This window comes from Sciurus vulgaris (assembly GCF_902686455.1).
Source record: "Sciurus vulgaris genome assembly, chromosome: 13".
NCBI lineage: Eukaryota > Metazoa > Chordata > Mammalia > Rodentia > Sciuridae > Sciurus > Sciurus vulgaris.
In genome coordinates this window covers 39,543,757-39,564,773 of record NC_136474.1, presented here as the reverse complement: position 1 = coordinate 39,564,773, position 21,017 = coordinate 39,543,757, and the positions used below count along the sequence as shown (strand labels likewise).

Genomic DNA, 21,017 nt, shown 5'->3' with positions numbered 1-21,017 from the left:
AAGAGTAATTTGGAGACAAATGATGCCTTATTGTTAAGAAGATGCCTAGTTCTAGGTTGTCTCAAAACAATTTTTTAAACTTTTTAAAATTTTATTAAATTTTGCTTTATTTTGATGTTTATGGGGTACAGTGTTTCAATGTATGTATTCATTGTGAAATGATTACATCAGGGTGATTAGCATATCTGTCACCTCAGATGCTTATCAAGCCTTTGTGGTGAGAACATTTAAATCCTATCTCTTAGTTACTTTGAATATACAATACAGGCACATTACAGCATGAATCACAATAGCCAAGTGTCCGTTCATGGATGAGAGGATTTTTAAAATGTGGCATATATACCCAATGAAAACTATTCACCCTTAAAAAAAATTAACAGGAAATCTTGTCATTTGCAGCAACATGGATGAACTTAGAGGATGTTATGTACTAAAAAAGTGAAACAAGTGCTTTTGAAATCTTTAAGAGAAGTCTAGGGGTGTGCTTCATTTGAAGTAGAAAATTATAGACTCTTTTAGAACTGGTAGAAACGTTAACAATATCAAAGTCCAACTTCCTTGTTTTGTAATTGAAATAGTTGGAACTGAAAGCAGAAATTGATTTAAGTGTCCTTCAAAACATATGTATATTTTTTTTTCTTTCACATCTATTATCCAAGTTCAGCCCTTCAAAATTATGGAGTAGTCACAGTGCCAACTTCCCCTAGCCTCCAGTGCGTTGTACCCTTACAAAGTAAATCCATTCCATTATAGCCTCTTTCATCCAAAACTGAACAACCATTTCTGTGCTCCTACCACATGCAGGCTTAGCACAAGGTCAGGTATGCACCAGGGACTTTAGAATTATACAGTGCGGAGATATCTAAACTGACAGCACACCATCACTAGTTTGTGATTTTGTTGTAGCAGCAGATTCAGAGACTTCTTTAGACTGTTTTCTTCCCCATTTAGCAAATAAAAAGTGAGTCCCAGTGCAGACCTTGAGCCACTTTTTCTGACTCTATTTCCTTCTTACCATGGACACAGTTTTGGACTAGTTTGTCAAGGCAGGAAACAGTTTAGGAAGTTTCTGGCTCTTGCATGAATACTTATGTTTTCTCCCTTCTCACTCCAAAGTTTGCTGCTGGAAGTTTCCTGATGCTCTGCCCTGCACTGCCATTGAACATTTGAGATTGCCTGCACTGATCTATGTCTAGGGAACCAATTTATTCCTATTTTATTCATTTATTAGATTTACTCTTCTTTTCTTAAATAAAAAAGGATCCTACTTGTATGCTGAAAAAGTGCTTAATTAAAGAAGATAGAGACTAATGAAAGCCTTTATTTCTCTGGCCCCTGAAATAGCCCCCTGGAAGCACATGAATATAGGTTTTTCCCCTCTGCTTTATTTCTCCTTGACAGAAGACAGCCAGGTCCTTTGCTTCACCAAACCCCTCCATTTTAAGAACTTCCATTCCTTTTTTTTTTTTTTTTTTTTTTTTTAATACTTGATTGCCTTCTCTCTGTTCCCCTCTTTACAACATGTACAAGTACCCAGGTCCAATTTCTGAGAGTTCTCTTGGAGACCAACATTGATGAATGCTCGGTGCCTCAGCCAGCAGGAGGTTCATGTGCTGTGGACATCTGACACGCTCCTCCTATCCTAGGTTCCTGTCCCACCACCCTGCACATTGCCATACAGCCTGTCCCAGGGATCAGGGACCAAAGGTCCCTGCAGATGTGGTGACTCTGCATTGTAAAAATGACTGTCAACATGCACTACCCCCATCTCTTTTATTCTTTCCTGTATGCATGTTTGTCACTGGAGGCCTAATCTTTACCCCCATCACTCAAATCTGATTTGTGAACCTTCACAACCTGCTTTCTATGTCAAGAATTATAGAAACCTTTGCATTGCCAGTCACAGTGGTACTAGTGCAAGCTGAAAATATTTGTGTAATGCTGGAGGCAGAGGTTCTAGAATAAGGCTGAATGTAGTCTAAAAAGAAAAGATCTACATAGTGATTCATTGAGGTAAATGGAGTTTGCAGAAATGCTTTGGAATATTTCAATTCCAAATGCAACTCATATTAGGAGTTACCTTATTATTGGTTTTACTCACATATATTCACTACTTATGTAGCATGGTCACAGTCAGATTTTTGAATTTTGACCTTAAATTCCTTCTAGCTGCAAACATGTTCTGTATCAATAACTGGACCAAGACTGCCCCAAGGGACAATAGAGAAGAATGATTATTTAGGGCATCATCTCTAGATTTGGGCTGCCCTGACTAGAAGCCAACTCTGCAAGCAGCTTATAAATCAATATTACCTATAATTCTTTCTGTTCATACTACAATCCTAAAAATTCCCAAAGACCCAGCACTTGGTAGCAGAGAGAGAATTCAGACTTTAACCCAAGTATACCATATGCTCATGGTTTCATAAAAGCCAATACATCCTGTGCCTGCTAATGTAACAAAGGGAAAACTTTGCTTTTTACTAGCATTCTATATTCTCCTTCAAAGTACAGATTATCATCATTGTAAACTTCTAAACAAAAGGTACATATGGGTTGGAAAGACAATAAGCTCTCTCATAAGCAGGGAGAAGCACATTTTCCTGTTTCTGAAGTCTGGCAGAAATTTGACCAGTTCTAATAGCAGCAAAGGACATGGGCTCCATGCTTGGGTATCCTAAAGGCTAGGTGAACGACATGTAAGTGAAGAGAGCATACTTTCAAACACCAGCACAGTTTATTCTTGTTTTATCTAGACTTTATTGAAAGCAATTTATGGGATAGGAATTACACAATATTGTTTTATTGAGAAGGCTGAGAAAGCACTGGAGGACACCATAAGGCTGAGGTGTGGTTTTCTGGGAAAGAGAATAAAACAATGGAAGAGGAGCAGAGGGAAAGATGTGTCCCCTGGGCCTGCTTCTGCAGCGTGTGTGTGTTGAGTGGGTAACTAACCAGGCACCATCTTCTGCTTGATTAGAAGTTGACCAGATGTCTGGAAGTGGCCAGTCTTGATTTGTACCAAGGTGGCAGGAGATGGATGGGGGTTTGAGCTGCAGGTGTCCTTCCAAGCCACTTCTAAGGTCCTTTTCTATGGGAGATGCATCTGCAGTTTATGAAAGGGCTGCACTGTCAGTAGTAATTGGTATTTGATGGTTTCTAAGGAATTATCATTCTTTTTCTAAAGTGATAAAATGATATCATGGTTGTGTTCTTAAAAACATTCATATATAGGTTGATTGGTTGATTCGTGCAGGAGTGAAATGTTGATATACCCCAGTGATTACTTGCAGTAATCGAGTACTTGCAGGTGCCTCCCCACCCTGACCTATACTGAGTACCTCCCTACTTACACAGGAAAAAACAAAATGAACATTAAAATTTTTCAGCAATCTTCATTAATAAGTTTCCAAAGCAAGTGTCCTAGCAACACAATCAGACTACTCATATTCTGCTTCTATTTTACAAATAGAAAATGTTTTCTCTAAATTTCCTTGGTACTTGTAACACCTGAAAGAAATCTTGTGAGTTTTCACTCTATCATTTTTATAGATAAAGATTTTTTTAATAAGACCATGATTGTGAGTTAAATCATCATGCGTCATGTGTGTGTGGTATGAAAGCAATCAAAGTTGTTTTTTCATATGACTTTTATTTTTAAAAAATCTTTATCTGGGACTTTGTTAGCACATGTATCTGTCTAAATGATTAGAAGTATATATGTATATGGATCAGAAATAATTTCTTTTCAGGCTTTAAGGGTGACCTTGTAAATTTTTATTTTCATTTATTTTCTTGTTTAAAGATCTTGGAGTTCTTGGTAGAGGGAAAGGATCAAAGAACTCAGAATGCTTGAGTCATTTTGTTTTCAGTTTACTTTCTTAAAATGTTCTTTATCAGCTTTTGCTGCAACTTGAGACATATTAATGATAATGTGGAAATGCATGAACTTTATTATAGTAAACACACATTCAAGAAAACCAAAATAAAAACTATGAAGGTTTAAAGTATAAAGAAAAAAAGTGTTGATGAATCCAGGTGGATTAAGCCAATATTGGAACTAAGATACTAGACAATAATAATTTGAAAATTGGGAAGTTAAAGATTAGAATTAAAAGAAAGGCTATTGATTAAATTTATCTTTAAGACAAAATAATATATACCATGTAATTGCTTATCCTTTATTATTTTTAAACATAATTATTTTTAGTTGAATAAGTAAATAAAGTGAAAGTCAAATCATTAACCACAAAAGAGAGAAGGATTATAACTGAAATTACAGACAGGGATTTCCCAGACTAGTTTAGTGTTTACATGCAGATTATCCACTAATGTTTGTTTTATACCAATTTTCTCCTTTTGGTGTCCAAAAGGGTTTCATATGTTTTAGTGATACACCTAGAAACAAACAATCTACAAAACTAATTATGTAGAGAAAGCCAGGAACATTTGCACAGTAAATGTTGGCAAACTTTCAGTCTGAAAGGAGGATTTTGTGGAAGAGTGTAAATGAAACGTGAACACGACCATGCGGTCTAGAAGAAAGCGGGCTCATAGGGACAGCAGGAAGCCTATGCCTAATTTTAATATAAAAAGAGGTATAAAAACTACGAAGGAATGAAATCAATCTAGAAGATATACAGCAAATGGCAAGTACCTGCCAACCAGAGTGAGCCAGGTAAAGGATACTGATTTGTGCAGCAGGAAAACCTACGCCAGCCTAAGAAGGGATTTGTCCTCATATGGGAATCACTGAAATTTTTTAACAGAAAACACTACTTAATGCCATCATTTAAGACATCACTTTTGACACTCCTTCTAAAAAGAAGTCTTTTATTGTAGCTCCAATGCCAGTTTTCTCTTCTTTTACTGTCACCAATTAAAATTCCAGTGGACTGGGGAACTTTCCTAACCCTGTAATTCTGCCATAGTGCTTTTCCTGAGAGCTAACCTTAGAAAATGCTCTTTTAACAGGCTGCCAATTCTATTTTTGAATTTAGGCTAAATAAAATATTCCCAAGTTTTCACCATTATAGAACAATTCTTAGTGTGTTTACTTCTCATTCATTAGTTGATTTTAATTGTTCTTTAAAATGGTAATTTTCTTGGAATATTCTTAACACTTGAGAAAAATGAATAGATCACATCCCAAGTACCTGGCCATCTCAATTTCGTTTTTCTATCTCTGCAACTGAAACCAAAAATTATTCATAAAAATTCTACAATTCTAACATAAGTAGCCTCAGGGGAGAGCAAATGCATCTATCAAATAAGTGATGTTAAGGATTATTAATGCAGAAGCCACTGTTTTCAGTGTCACCGTTATAGCTTCAGTCCGTAAAATGCAGTGGCAGATCTTACCTTTTACATTTCACTTCTGCAAAAATGAAAAGATACTAAATGTGAAATTATGGATGTAAGTGTTATGGCAGTATCACATTGAAAAATCACATAAAGTTTTGTAATAAAAACTTACTCAGTAACCACTGAAGGGATGTCCAATTCTCTGACTGTTGAATAACTGACTTTATAATGCTTATTATAGATTATCGCCAGCAGCAACAGTAGCAATAATGGATCAAAAATTTAGGGCCACTTTTATGTATGTAGCAAGAGCTTTAAAATTAATGCATAAATCTCAGGCTTGTCTTTTTCCACATTCACTTTCCACCTCCAGTGTGTCCAGTTCTCTTGGAGTGAACTGCAGACTTTCCGCACTCAGATTCAGATGGAAGCCCTGCTAGTTTCCAGGCCAGCATGGCCTGGGCCTAAAATCAGCCCATGTGAACTCTGTCTCTGCTGTAAGGAGATTTAGGTCCCATCCTGACCATGCCAACTGAGCGAGGCCAGCTTGGTGCCTCACTGGACCTCAGGACTATTCCTTCCTGTCCTATGCTGACCTTCCTGTCCCTGGGCTCATGTGCTATTCATTTTGAAACAACACCTTGAGCCACACTGCTGCTGTCTTTGAATACAAACTTATCCCTGCCTGGACTTCTGGTCTTTTCCATCAGCCTTTACATGCATGGACAGTCATCCTTGACTTAATATATCATTAAATGTTTTTAAAGTTTCCCTCTGTAATCAATATCAAGCAAAATCTCTTTGTTTACTGTTCTTTGCTTTTCACTTTTCTTGTTCATTATTGATGCATCCCAACTTGAGCCAAAATACCAAGTCTTCCTGGGGTCAGTGTTCTAGCATATAGTGGCACATGCCTGTAATCCCAGCAACTCAGGAGGCTGAGGCTGGAGGATCACAAATTCAAAGCCAGCCTTAGCAACTTAGCAAGGCACTGAGCAACTCAGTGAGACCCTGTCTCTAAATAAAATACAAAAAAGGGCTGGGATGTGGCTCAGTGGTTAAAGCACCCCTGGATTCAATCTCTGTTACCAAAAAAATGTGCATATATATTCTAGCCCTTCCCCTTGTTTTATAATCTAAAGATTTTTATACCTGAGCAGTGGGCAGTCACATTTGAGATGAGCAAAGATTTTTGTCAAATGCAAGAGAGAGTTGTGTGTGCAGGCTCCCACTTTGGAAGATGAGTTTTGGCAGAATCCACATAGATATTAAGCACTGGGGAATTAATACTTTGAAACTAGTCATATACCCTTTCAGGGCTACGCATATCTAGGTCGGTAGTTCCAGTGTCCTTGGACATTAGCCTTACTATTCTTGATATGAGAAGGTAACCTTAGCTCTAGTTTAGAAAGTGACAAACATAGGTGAGTGCCATGGTACACACCTATAATCCCAGTGACTTGGAAGGCTGATGCAGGAGGATCACAAGTTCAAGGCCAGCCTCAGTAACTTAGTACTGCCTAAGGAACTTCGTGAGACCCTACCTCAAAATAAAATAAAAATAATAAAGGGCTAGGGATGTGGCTCAGTGGTTAAGCACCCCTAGGTTCAATTCCTGATACCAGAAAAAAAGAAAATGACAAGCTTCTGGAAAAAGTGGAAACTGTATTTATCCTACTCACCTTTGCATCCCTTACCTACCTTTCTGTATCCCTGGCATGGGACACTTAGCATCTAACACCAGACCGAGTGTGAGCTAGTGGCATATGTAGAGGTTGCCATTCACTCCATCTGGGCCAGGAAGGCAGTATAAGTGAGGCATGAAAAGGAGGCTGAGGCCTCAGAACACTGAGGAAACATGCAGTAAAATCCACTAGCTCTATAAGTGATATTCAATGTCATGAAGACACAAAGAGCCTTAACTCGGGTCTTAGAAAAGTTGCCCCTCTCGGGTTTCCAAATTAAAGAATTCAGGTTGTATGCTGTCCCTCTTGGAATGTATTAAGCAGGAAAGTGACATGTCAGGGTTGCATTTGTCAGAGACAAGCTGTGACGGAGGGGCAGGGATGGATGGGAGGGAGGTATGGATTCCAGGAGTGTGTAGCTACTTTGGTATTTCAGGTGGGCTGTGAAGGCCACTGGAGCTAGAGTGAGGGGCAGTATTGAAGAGGAGTAAGGCCAGAAGGGCCATGTTCTGGAAATACTTCCCCTGCCTCAGCAGAGAGATTGGGGCAGGCCAAGAAGCTTGGGAGCTGCTGTGCTCATGAAGTTGGATTTTATTCTGTAGCAGCAGGAGGCCATTGGGGATGTTAAAGGAGGGAAGTGACCTGATGTAAAACCACTTTTAAAGAGGTTGTTTCTGTGTGGTTGACATGGTTTATCTTCTGTCTTACTCTTGTGGGGATTGTGGTGACTGCAGGGTACACTCCTGTCTTGTGGAGCCCTTCTAAATTGTTTTTGACATTCAGAAGGAGGCCCTGGGATAAAATGGAGACAGACCACTGGATTAAAACCGCCTCACAGCTCACTAGCTGTGTGACCTTGGGCAACTTACTTGACTTTTCTGCCTTAGCTCCTTTCAGTAAAAGGGAGAACAATTGGACCCTTTGCATAGGATGGTGATTTTTAAAGCTAATGAGATAATACTTAGTATTATCAGGACCTGGGAAGTAGAATTTAACACAAAAGATGTTAGATTTTACTGTGTTTATGATAGAAAAGCAATTGGTATTTGTGCTTTGCTTTTAAAAAATGTGGTTTTCTTTTAATAAGTCACTGAGAGCTTTTAAAGGACCTTGACTTCGCTGCAGCTTTCATTAACACACACAAAAAAAACTGTATACAAATTCGAATATGAAAAGAAGGGATACAAGTCATCTACCAAGGTTTGAAATTCTAATTTCTAATCTCTCTCTCTTCCCATGAACTACAGAACTCCTCTTGCACAATGAAGCCCATCCTTGAATGTTTTTCACTTCTGCTTTTATTATGTTTCATCTTTGTTCTTATATTCTAGTTCATTCTGGCCTTTTCTTTTGTTCTTCTGGGGCTTGATGGAAGTAAATGTCCCCTCTACACATTTCCTCCTCAGCAGAGGACTGATTGTGCCAATACTATGGAGGAAATGGAATGTATCACTGGCCTAGTATTGTTAAAATTCCTAGACCTGACCTTTCAGATGCTCGAGTCCCATGGGGGGACAACTGCTGAGAATAACCTCCTTGCCTATTGTGCAAACATCTGCACATGTACCTCCACAGCAGTTAGAGCAGTTCCCACCCAGCCACAAACCATGGAAATCAAATGTAAGGATTTCACTTGCACATTTTCACCTTGAGAGAGAAAAGTTTTCAAAGTTATTCACCTGCTGCTTTGGATTCCTTGTCTAGGGAATCTACTTGTTTGTTTACACTGGGGCCAAGCCCCAGTGACCTTGAGAGGCGGAGGTCACAGACAGAGGAATGCTGCCCTCCACTGGTGTACCTCCCTGATTTCAGTCGCATAAGGGCCCGGGCACATGGGTACCCGGGTACATAACATAGGCTCTGAATGTTGGCACAGGATGTTTGCCATCCCTCAGATGCCACCAGGAGCTGCTAAAGTCACATGAAAGAGCTTTGGAGGTTCTGCCTCTCCCTGGCCTCCAGTATACTCTTTGAGTTTTTCAAGAAACCTTAAATTTGGGTGCCTTCCTTCTTCCGTACCTCCTCAAAATTTTTAAAAACAAATAAGATTTGAATGAAAATTCAAGAAAAAATCTTGAATCATCAGGCAAGACTCTCTAATGCCCACCTCTGAGCGATTTTATTGTTGAACTGCCATGTGACAAGAGAGGGCACACATTAAATGCTGACAGATTTGGTGTCACAGAAGTAAAGGAGGGCAGAGACAAAGAAGAAGAAGGCAGAACTGAACCATGAGGAGAGGTGGTTGCCTCAACTTATACTTTTTTTCTTTCTTTCTTTCTGGGATCAACTTAGAATAGTCTTTGTGTTCAGTTTTGTTTTGAAATTTCACACCAAATTCTTTTAGTTCTTCTGGATACCTAAACCTAAATTTAGCCTTGGAGAAAAACCTGACCTGACCTATCCTAAACTTCTTTCCTAGTCCAGGTCAATGGGTAGGAAAGTCATGATAAATGGTACATGTTATCAACCAACCGTACCATTAATGCTTGTAAGTATCCTTTATTCCAAAGGTAATGTAAAGTTACTCACATAAACCCCACACAGCCTTAACTGATACTCAGCCCCAATGGTGAGGTGATCCAGCCATGCCCTGGATGACATTTTATGAGTAGAGTTACTTCTACATCAGAGAGAAATGGAATTTCTTTTGATTCACAGAGTAGGTAGACAGGTTTGGACTAAGTCAATAGATTCAAAACAAACAAATCCTTGGTGTTTCACAGTGACAACTCCCTAGCAGACCAGGTGACAGTGTAGTTGGAAGGTAAAGCAGATGCCCTTGATGCTGTAGATCAGGAGAGATTTGAAAACACACCCATGACATTTAAATCAGAGTGTCATTGAACAGCAGTGTCATTTTAAAGCTCCACTAACTTTCATCTGTAGTCACGGGTAAAAGAACCACTGCTTCCAATAGAGAATAGTGACTGAGCAGGTAGGATTGAACCCTGGCTACCCAAGTAATCAACTGAGCTAAGTTTCCAAGCAAAGCCCTGGGCAGGGAGACTTAGAAGAGTGATATGCTTAGTGGTTGGCAACAGTGTTCAAGGTCAGTGCCCCCTAGAAATGCTCTGAGGAGATGGTGATAGTGACACTCATTCTGAAAAAACCCTTGCAAAAGATGCCCTCCTTTCCACGAATTGAAAAGGAATAAAGGGACTGCATTTTCAAATACATACAGATAGTCTTAAAAGAAAGGAAATTATATTAACTATGCATTAATATTATTCAATACCTAGCTTATGCTCAATATAACATTTTAATAAAGATGATTTGTACACATGCATACAAACTCATTCAGTCATTCATCTATTCATGGAGCTTCTGCTTTATACCAGGTGTTTCAGAAGGGTACCAAGGAAGTAGCAGGAAGCCGAGAGAGCCCTGTTTCCTTCCAAGGGGAACTTGAACTCAGTAATCTCAGTGTGTTGCCTACCAAGAAAGGATAAGTAAGGAACACTTTGGAAGCACACAACAGGGCCCCTAGTATAGAATGTCTCTGGTACAAAAGGATGTTTCCTGTTGAGAAAACAGAAGAGAGGTGGCTTTTTTTTCCTCCAGGTATATGCTGTCAATGATAGAAGACCTTCTGACTCATCCACTGTAACCACTGCCATCAGAGCTCTTTCTGAGGTAGGTGGCACAGGCTATGTACCTAGTGAAGGCCACCCCTTTGTTTCAGGGGTCACATTGGGAAGACTGTGTCTGCACAAAGATGGACTCAGTGAATCCCTCCTGAATAAGTAACAAGGTATTAAGTATACAGTGAACGTAGCTCTGTGCAAGCTGAAAATGTGGTGATTGATGGAATCCGATGTTTACTTGTCCCCTCTGTAACCTTAGATTAAAGTCACTGAAATCTTCAGCCTAGACATCAGGAGAAAGGCACGCACATACCAAGGGAATGGGCTGAGATGGATGATGTGACTTCACAGGAGGTGGCATGCATGGTCCCATCCCCAACGGGATTAGATACAGAGACATCAGGAAACTGAGCAAGCCATTTCAGGAGGATAGGAGTGTACTCAGAAGCAGCAGTAAGGAATAGAGTGCATGTTCTGGAGGATGGGGAAGGAGGGAAAGGGAAGATGAATTGCACAAGAACCAATTGCTCATTGCTCCAGAGGAATTCAAGGATGATTGAAGGGGCCTTGGGGTGTGCCATTATTGCTCAGTGTCCAGACCTTAGCACAGAGATGCCCTTTAATAAATATCTTAAATGCACCTTGTTTTCCTTCTGTTGCTTTGCCATTCATAAAATGCCCCATGTGTATTAATTCTACAATTACTTCATATAGCCTTGAGATGTAGCATAGTAATCAGTATATATACACAGAAGAAGACACTGAAGCTCACAGAGTCTCAGTAACTTGCCCCAAGTCACATAGCCAGGTCAAAGGCAGAAGCAAATCTCAAATCAAATATTTGAGCTCCAGATCCAGTAATCTGTAATGTCAAGATCCTGCAGTACAAGGGGGTGCCGGCTCTGAATGTGCCTGATCATTTGTAAAATTCTCCATGCATCACGTGACTCTCCAAGCCTTTGAAGTTGCATTTCCTCGCATTTCTGCTTGTCATCTCAAGATTTATACTGTTATATTTATACCCCCAGGTATCCAAGGGCATAAAATAGAATTTGGGCATTTTTTTAAAAATATAGATTAAAAGAAATTTTAAACTCCAACTTTCTGCACCAGATGGTATCAGTAGTACAGGAATTTTGTAATACATAAACTCCCCCCTTAACAAAACCTCTTTTTTTCCCTCAAGTCATAGGGAACAGTTTTCAAATGCTCCACCAAGAGCTAAGGAATTTGAAGCCTGACCATGTTCTGCCAGGAATCTTTGTGTTCAGTGAAAAGTACAACTGCTTAAAACTCTTAACTTCTCTTTGACTTTAGAAAGTCAGGCAGAAAACAATGGATTAATTTGACAGATGATACTGAATAAGAAAAATATTAGAAACAAGAAAAGACCATTTTTCCTATAGAGGCTCATTTCTTTCTCCATATCACTTCCCTGGGATATCTGCCAATTGTTAGCAGAAAGAGTAATGTTATCCATTTTTTAAAATTTCACTCTTGAGTGTTATGGAGATAAATAGCTAAATGATGGAGAAATAACTTACTTTCATAGTACTAGTTTAAGAGGGGTAAAAAGAATTCAAATGCAGATAACATTTGATGATATGAAAAACTTCAATCATGAATGAAGGACTTGATATTTCTATAGGTGCATGTTGAGAAAGAGTACCCTTTTGCAACAACACTAGAGAGCTGTGTCTATCTATAAAAATGAGTGATCTGTATGTGGATATTGATATATTTATTTGCAAATACAGAAATTCTGCAAATTCTAACCAAAAAAAATCTCTCTTCCATTTTGCCTCAGGGCCAATGCAGGAGACCATCTATGACTTCTGGAGGATGGTGTGGCATGAAAACACAGCGAGCATAATCATGGTGACCAACCTTGTTGAAGTGGGAAGGGTAAGCTGGTGTCCACTGCACATGGCCCTTTTGTTCCTTGCTTAGTTGGTAATAGAAAGTAAGACATGAGCCAAGCTCCTGAAGTATTATGTATACTCCAAAAAACATTAACTGCTTCACCTCCTCCTATTGCTTGCTGCACTTGCTTATAAATTATCAGTAAACATAGCCCGAATTGCTTTCATTTGTTGCGATAGCAACAGACAGGAAAAGTACTCAAGATTTAAAAGCCGTTGTTATCTGGCTATATTGAGCACACAAAAATACCTCTAATGCTGGTTGTTGGGTGTCAAAACTCCATGGGTATTGCATTAGACATGACTGCATTCCCTAACTCAGGAAAATCATCTCTAAAAACTGTGTGCATTCCAGATTTGCTCTATTGATTACAACTCCAGCATCTTCTCTTGCACAGATTTGATTTTCCTGTGCCTCAGTTTCCTAACTTGTAAAATGGGAATTGTAATCTACCCCAAAGGTCTTATATTAGTTTTTCTGTAGAAACTCTTTCTGAGTGCTATTTTGGTTTAGCCAGGAAACTCTTAAGTGGCTGTAATCTCAGCAGTGGTATGCTACAGGATTATTTGCAAAGTGAAATTTTAAAATGAGAAAATACATAGGATGCAATTGCCTTCTTTATAGTAGATTTAATTCCATGGTTATGCTCAAGAGAAGAACCAGGCACTTGAGGGTAGTATAGCAAGATTTTCCCTTTATAATTACAGCCAAGAAGTTAGCCTAGAATAGCATTTTTTTTTTTTTCATTGCTAGGGATTGAACCCAAGGCCTCTCACATACTAAGCAAAGCACTCTACCACTAAGCTACATACCCAACCCTAGAGTTGAAATATTGGTGTCGAAACCAGAGAGGGGCTGTCTTTTAAGATTCTCAGAAGGTTTAGGAAACACAAACCAAGAAGAAGAGAGGCATTGCAATTCTCTTATAACAAAGATAATCAGTAAGTGGGAAATACTTAAAATTCTAGCAAAGATGGCAGACTAAATAGCCTGAACTCTAATAGAAACATCTAGAAATTCTAGATATAAATATAAAAATGTATTTTCAAACATTTGTCTAATCTTATGCATATATAAGTAGATATATTGAAAAGGTGTGACTTAACATCAAGAGAGTAAAGAAAACTACCAGACACCAGGAGTACAGTGAGAACTAGTGATCAGAGAGAGAATGGACATTGCATTTTGGGAGGCAGGCAGGGAATCCCTCTGTCTATCCTGGTGAGAGGTGGTAGCAACAGTGTACCTGATCTTGGATCTTGAATTTTAAATCCCACCAAGGATAAGAAATAGCATCTTGGACCTGTGTGATGCTAACATAAAACTAAAACCCACAAAAGGTAGACAGTTAGATAAAGAGCAGACTATTGGAAGGGGAAAGTAGGATGAGGAGGGAAGAGAACACCAGCCATCTCAGGAAATGACAGGGAATTGAATCCTGAATTTTCATTTAGGATCCTGATTAAAAAACGTGCTTCCTCTAACTCTTGGGTCAAAGTAAAACAAGTAATATAAATCAGAAAATACTTAGAGCTGCAGATCATAAAGTATCATATACAGTCAGTCCTCAGGTACAGTTCTACACCCGTGGATCCAGTGTGGATTGAAAATATTTGAAAAAAAAATGCACCTATACTGAACATGTAAAAAATTTTTTATTGTCTTTATTCCTGAAATATATAGTATAACTGCTATTCATACAATATTTACATTATTTAAGTTACTAAAAGTTATCTAGAGATGAAGTATATGGGAGGGAGGATGGGCCTAAGTTATGTGCAAATACTGCAGCATTTTATATAAGGGACTTGACCATCTATGGATTCTCATATCCACAGAAGAGTCTTGGAAAAATATCCCAAAGATACTGAAAGAGGACTGTATTAAACCTGTAGGATGCAATTTAAACAGTACCTAAAAGTCCTTAAATGTTGTCATTAAAAAAGAAGAAATATCAAACATTTAATTCAAGAAGATAGAAGAACAGAGTAAAACAAAAAAGAGAAGAAAGAAGATAATAAATGTAAAAGCATAAATGTATGAAATAAAGAGGAAAGAAGCAATAATAAAGATCAACAAAATACAAACCTGGTTTTGTGAAAAAGCTAATGAACTAGACAAGCCTCTGGTAATAGAGCAGAAATAAAAGGAAGAAACCCATATATAACCAATACTAGAAGTAGGCTAGTGCTTTTTATCAGGATAGAATAATATGAATAACAAATTTAATAAGTTAAGTACTTTTCTAGAAAAATATGATTTTCCAAGTTGTGACTGAACAATAATTATTTAAAAACTGAAGTACAATTTAAAACGAACCCAGAGAAATACGTCAAACCCAGATATATTTATAGGCTCTAAATATTCAAGAAATAGATCATTCAAATTTTATAAATGTTATAAATATATGAAATTTCATAAATTTTATAAAGATATAAAATATAAATACATTTTATAAATGTTATAAAAAAATTATTCAAAGGAAATAAAAGAAGAAAGACTGATCCTCTGCTTTATTTCATGAGGCTAGGACAACCTTGAAATCAATACAAGACAAGGACTATAGGATAAGGGAAAATTATAGGTGTCACAATTTGGTAGGAAGAGCTAAATGGACCAATATGTCAAAACAGAGAGCCTAGATGTCAACTGCAGGCCTCAGTAGAAAGATACATAATTAGTAGGGAAAGCTAAGCTTTTCAGTCAAATGAGCTGAGACATTTGGTTACCCATGTGGACCAAAAATAAGTCTCTCCTTCATAAAATGCCCCCAAATGAATAGCAAAGGAAGACCAAAATACTGTAAATAAAGCTTTAAAACTTGTAGGGAAACTTTCAGAAGAAACTGTTTAAGGTTTTTGGTTTTTTTCTCTTTTTTTTTCCACAAACATTTCATAAAAACTAAAAGCCCAATGCATTAAGAAAGAACTGAAAATCTGACTCTATTAACAAATAATATTTTCTATATAATAAAGGCTATGGTAAGTAAAGAGACAAGAGGGGAGATACATTATATAAACCATAAAATACACAAAGCAATATTTTTAAGTACCAAAACCGTAAAACTGTTTCTTTTCTTTCAATTTTGTCTCTGCTGGGAGCCTGGTTGGGAGTGCAGGTGAGCTGGCTCACAGCCTGGTGCAGCAGGTGCTCACTGTGTGACCTACCACTTCTAGGAAGTGGGGGTATGATGGGACCTGAGCATCTGCCAGCTCAGGTTGCCATAACAAAGTACCACAGGCTGGAAGGCTTAAACCATAGGCATTTATTTTCTTGCATTTCTAGAGGCTAGAAGTCCAGATAAGGTCTGGCAGGAGTAGGTGTCTAGGAGGGCTCCTTTCCTGACTGTTATGTAGCTGCCTTTTCTTTGTGACTTCACATGTGGCCTGAGGGAGAGAGAAGCTCTCTGAGGTCTTTTCTTAAAATGACACTGGTCCTATTGGATCAGAGTACCGCCTTTATGACTTCATTTAATTTGAATTACTTCCACATAGGCCCCATCTCCAGATTCAGCCCCATTGGGGGTTAAGTCTTCAACATTTGAATTTGGGGAATACACCAATCTTCAGTCTATAACAACCTGCCTCATGAAGTTCTTATGAAGATTAATGAGCTTCTACATGTGAAGAAGTTGAAGTTCCTGCACATTATCAGGACTTAGTAAATGTAGGCCTTAGCCTTAACCTTTACATTTCTGCCAACAAACCTAAGACCTGCAATGATGTATATTATTACCCCTCACCCCAACATAAAATCTAACTTATTTTGCTATGACAACAATAAATGACTACTAGAGGCAAAACATGTCAATGCCACCAAAATGTAAGCTCCTTAGAGGAAAGAGACAGCCTTACTCAGAGACCTCTCTTTCCCAGAGTGATCATGGCACTCAGCAAATGTCCACAAAGTGAGTCCATGAGAATACTTTCTACATAGTGTCACAGAGCAATTACCACAAGCTAGGTTAACCTAACCAAGCAAAATATCTTCTCCATCTTTACATACTTATGTTCCTTCTGCCAAAATGTGCACTTAATTCTGAATCCTTCATTCATTTCATAAATATTTGTTGACTGCCTACATCTGATGGGGAGATGGAGGTAGCTGGAAATGATTCTCCCAGTGTTTCTTAGACTTCACAGTAACTGAATTCCCCAAAAGTAATTTACCACATCAAATTCTAAATATTTGCATCAGAGCTCACTTTCAAGAGAATTGTAAATTATTTTGAAAATTAGATAATGATTAAAATTACAACTGGTACTGAATTTTTAAAAATAAAGGCAAATATTTATTTTTTGCTCAATTGAAATTCCCAAGTATGATATATCCAGACTCAGTAGCTTAAGAGTTTAAGTTATTTGCATAGAATAAATAATCTTACTTTAGGAAAAGACAGGCAGTATAGTGTTTGGTTGAATAGTCAAAAGAAGATTGTGCTATAAAAGTACTACAGTAAAATGTAATAATAACAGTACTAAAGCACACTGTATTTGGACTGGACACATTTTGCAAGCAGTCAGGTTTCATTTCAAGTAAACTGGCTTTGGAAAAATCAAAACTAAAAAGGCCATGCAAAGGTGGCACCATTCCTTCAGTCAGGTATATGGACTGTCCCATCTAGGGTGGTCTCTGTTGATTTTTATGGTGGTAGTTACTCCTTCTGGCAAATCACCATGGAAACTCTAGCCAACAGGGTATAGCTGAAAGAAGGCAGGTGGTAAGTAGATTTCTTGTTTACTTATGAATCTATGTCCATATCCTTAAACAATTCAATAATTTTAACTCCGGTAAGCTTATGAAGAAAGAAAAAAAAAATCTTCCAGATCCTTACTAGGTTGGTGAGGATGTAGATAAGCTCTGAAGAGGTCTCACCCTCACCTCAGTGCCTTCAGCTCCTTGAATTGGTTTGTCTTCAATTAGTAATGACTTAATGGTGTCTGTCCTTGAAATGTCTGGCATGATTTGGGAGTTTTGACAAGAGGTCTTCCTCCCTTCAGGAAAAGACACTCACCTTATTCCATGCTGTTCCCCATTGTTAATCCTTCATGTTTGTTTTGGAACAATGTCCCATTTTCCATGCATAAAAACAACAACAAACCATCCAAGAAATCAAAATGACATGGTTTTTAAGGGCAACCACTACCTACTTAACATGTGTACCACATGTGGTGCGTCCTTTATGAATTAAGCATGAGCCAGGCAGATGCGTGTTTGTTTACACAGACTTGCTGCCGATTCATTAAGTCAGAGCTGGGGACCTGCTTCCCCCCATTCTTGCCCTGAAGCACTCTGCATTAGGTGGCTTTAATTGCTGGTGTTGGAGCCACTGGGAGGCCTTCCCTGTCACAGCACCTGGTGCAAGAGACAAAGATGCTACACTCCTCTTCAGCGGGGTCCCCAGTACATCTGCCAGGACCTGTCATTATCTAAGACTTCCTTGTCACTACTGTGCATCCCCTTTCAGCCTGTGTGTTCTGGGAAAGGACCCTTGTCAGTTTTCCTGGCACCTGCCGCCAGCTGCACACCTGGCATGTAAATGGCACTGGAATGTGTTGTGATTGTTTTCCCTCGTTAATGAACCCACCTAAGGGGCATTTAGCTTTTTATCCAGTAGCCCGTTTCCCAGGTATTCCCATTTACACTGTTTGTGTGGAGATTCAAAAACTCTGCCATCGCGTTGAACTAATCCATCTGCCAGATGTCTCATAACCAAATCTGCAGGACTCCCAAAGGAGATTTTTGTACCGGTAATTTAAGCTAATGATTTCTAAACATATTTAGTCAGTTTTATGAAGACCTCATTAGAATGTGACTGTTTATTAAAAATCCAAATGAGGTCTCACAGTCATTTAGGAAAATTATTGTTGAGTCACCATGAATAGTTCTGATAAAAGATGATCAAATGTTTTATAGCCAAGAGAGTTAGGAACCAGAAATGTTTACCTCTGTCACAATTGAGGAGGGAGTGAATCACTACATGGATGTTTTAAAAAATACTCCCTACCCAAAGAAGCTAACTTAAAATTGCTTTAACATTTCACTAAAAGATATAGCAAAAGAAAAAACCTTAACGTAAACACTGGACATGAAAGTCATCTTTGTAATTCATCTTTGTACGGAAGGTGTACTAAGATTCCAAGTGCCCCTATTATATACAACAAAGAACATCTGCTTTTCTGCAGTAGCCTCCAAACCCAGAATCAATAGAAGATGCAAGAGAGAGCAAAGTTGCCCTCTTATAAAATGTGGAAATATTACTTAACAGTGATAATCACTTAGGTAATGTCTACCAGTACAAAAAATATTAATACTTCTTTTACTACAAAATGTATCAACTTATTCCAGAACATCAAACTTATCTGCAAAAGGGAAGAGTCTAATTGTTTTTGTAGACATTGCTGAAATTTTCATTTCTTGAACTCTCACTAGCCTGTTTCATAGATATTTTTAAATGAGCTGGATATTTATGATTGATACTTTGTAACTTGAGTAATTATAGTAGGACTTTGATTCATTCAGCAAATACTCTTCTTCATGTCTGTCTACTATACCCATTTCCACTATCATAAGAATGAAGCTGGATCCAACCTTTCCTCCTTCCTGTGCTTTATACTTGAATGTTTTCTCTGCTCAGTGGCCATCTCCACCTATGTGTTTCATGACTGGTATAAAGAAAACGCCTCAGAAATCAAACTTGTCATTCCTTTCCAGACTCCTGCTTTCCCACTGTCTCTTATTATCACCTGATTGAAAATGAATTTGTTTGTACTCATCATAATACACAGCCAAGCCTTATAAATACCATCTGAATGTGCACCTACCTCCTGCTTTCATGACCTCTCCAGCCTTTTACATCAGCAGCAATATACTTATTGGTTAGCCAAGTCTAATACTATTTACTGTCCGTTCTACACATGAGTACTGTGTTACTTTTCATAAGAATTGGCTTTTGACCTGCCATACATCTGCTCAGAATCCTTCAATTATTCTTATTCAATTCAGAATACAGTCCAAGTCTCTATCCAGTCAGTCTATGCCCTTCACAATATATCACCAATGTTACTCACCCAAATCTTATTTCCTACCAATCTCTTACAAATATTAAAAATGTCATGCAAACCAAGTGCAGTGGTTTAGATTTAGAATGTCCACCAAAGGCCCATGTGTTAAAGGCTTCACCCCAGAGTGGCACTGTTGGGAGGTAATGGAAACATTAAGAGGTGGGGCCTCGTGTGTGGTCTTCCAGCCATTGGGGGTGTGCCCTTTAAGGGGACAAGCTGGACCCCAGCTGCATCCTCTCTTTTGCTTCCCCTAACATGAAGTGAATGGGCTTCCTCTGTCACACTTCCCACCATGATATGCTACCTCATCGTGGGCCCCAAAGCAACAGGGCCAACTGATGATGGACTGAAACCTCCAAAACTATGAGCCAGAATAAAATATGTGTTTTTTAAGATGATTATGTTGAGTATTTTGTTACAGAAACCTAAAACTAACTGACACACCAAGTATTTACCATTTGCTAAAAAACATGCCCCACACAATGTTTCTCCTGCATTTGGTGCAGTCTGCTTGTGTACAACAGAGCTGACCAAGAGAACCTACCACAATAATGGGAATGCTCTGTGTTGGCACTGTCCTGTCTAAAGCCCCCAGCCATAGAGGGCTAGTGAGCACTTGAAATGTGGCTGTGACTGAGAAGTTGAATTCTTAGATTCACTTAGTGTGCATTAATTTACATTTCCATAGCCTCATGTGACTAGTGACTTTTGTCTTAGTCTATGCAGAGACTTGGCCTTCTTTTCTCTGTGGATTTAAATGTAACCCTTCTTATAATATTAGCTTTAAATACTGTTCTTCCTAAGGAAGAAACCTTTCTTTCTTCTTCCCATCCCCCAGAAAATAACAGCTGGTTTAAGGAAAAGGCACCATGATTCATTTTGGCCATATGCTGAGGGAAGAACAAATGTGGTGCTTTCCAGAAAGCTCAGAAGAGAGATGTGAGCTGGAGACATAGAAATGAACAGTGAACCTGGAGATTCCCTTTTCTTTTATAGACTTTATTTTATACCTTTATTTATTTATTTTTATGTGGTGCTGAGGATCAAACCCAGTGCCTCACATGTGCTAGGCAAGCACTCTGTTACTGAGCCACAACCCCAGTCCTTGAGAGTCCCGATTTATTTTCAAGTTTCTACTCTGTGGTAGGCTTTAAATGAGATGGGGCTGGGTATCAAGTTGACAAAACTCAGGCATACTCTAAGAAACAGACCAAGAAAGATTATAGAGCACAGAGAGAGCCAGAGCCACCGTGACAGAAGTACAGCATTCTTGGGAGACACTTAAGACAAAGAGAGCAGTAAGAATGTCATCTGGGGGCAGTCAGGGCAGAAGGGAAGAATGGGTCTCAAAAAGAAAAGCAGGAGAATTGGGGTAGAATTCTAAGCAGAGGAGTGAGTGGGTTACAGATACCAGGCATACCAGGGAGGGAGAAGAAGGTACATGATAAGAAATG

General features: G+C 38.6%; 1 protein-coding gene across 1 annotated transcript in view; it reads left to right on the top strand.

The window, feature by feature from the left end:
- Positions 1–21,017, top strand: part of PTPRM (protein tyrosine phosphatase receptor type M) — an 849,607-nt gene that overhangs the window by 772,852 nt on the left and 55,738 nt on the right. Inside the window, 1 exon segment of the mRNA XM_079108449.1 lies at positions 12,384–12,481. Within this exon segment, the coding sequence (XP_078964575.1) occupies positions 12,384–12,481 (98 nt within the window).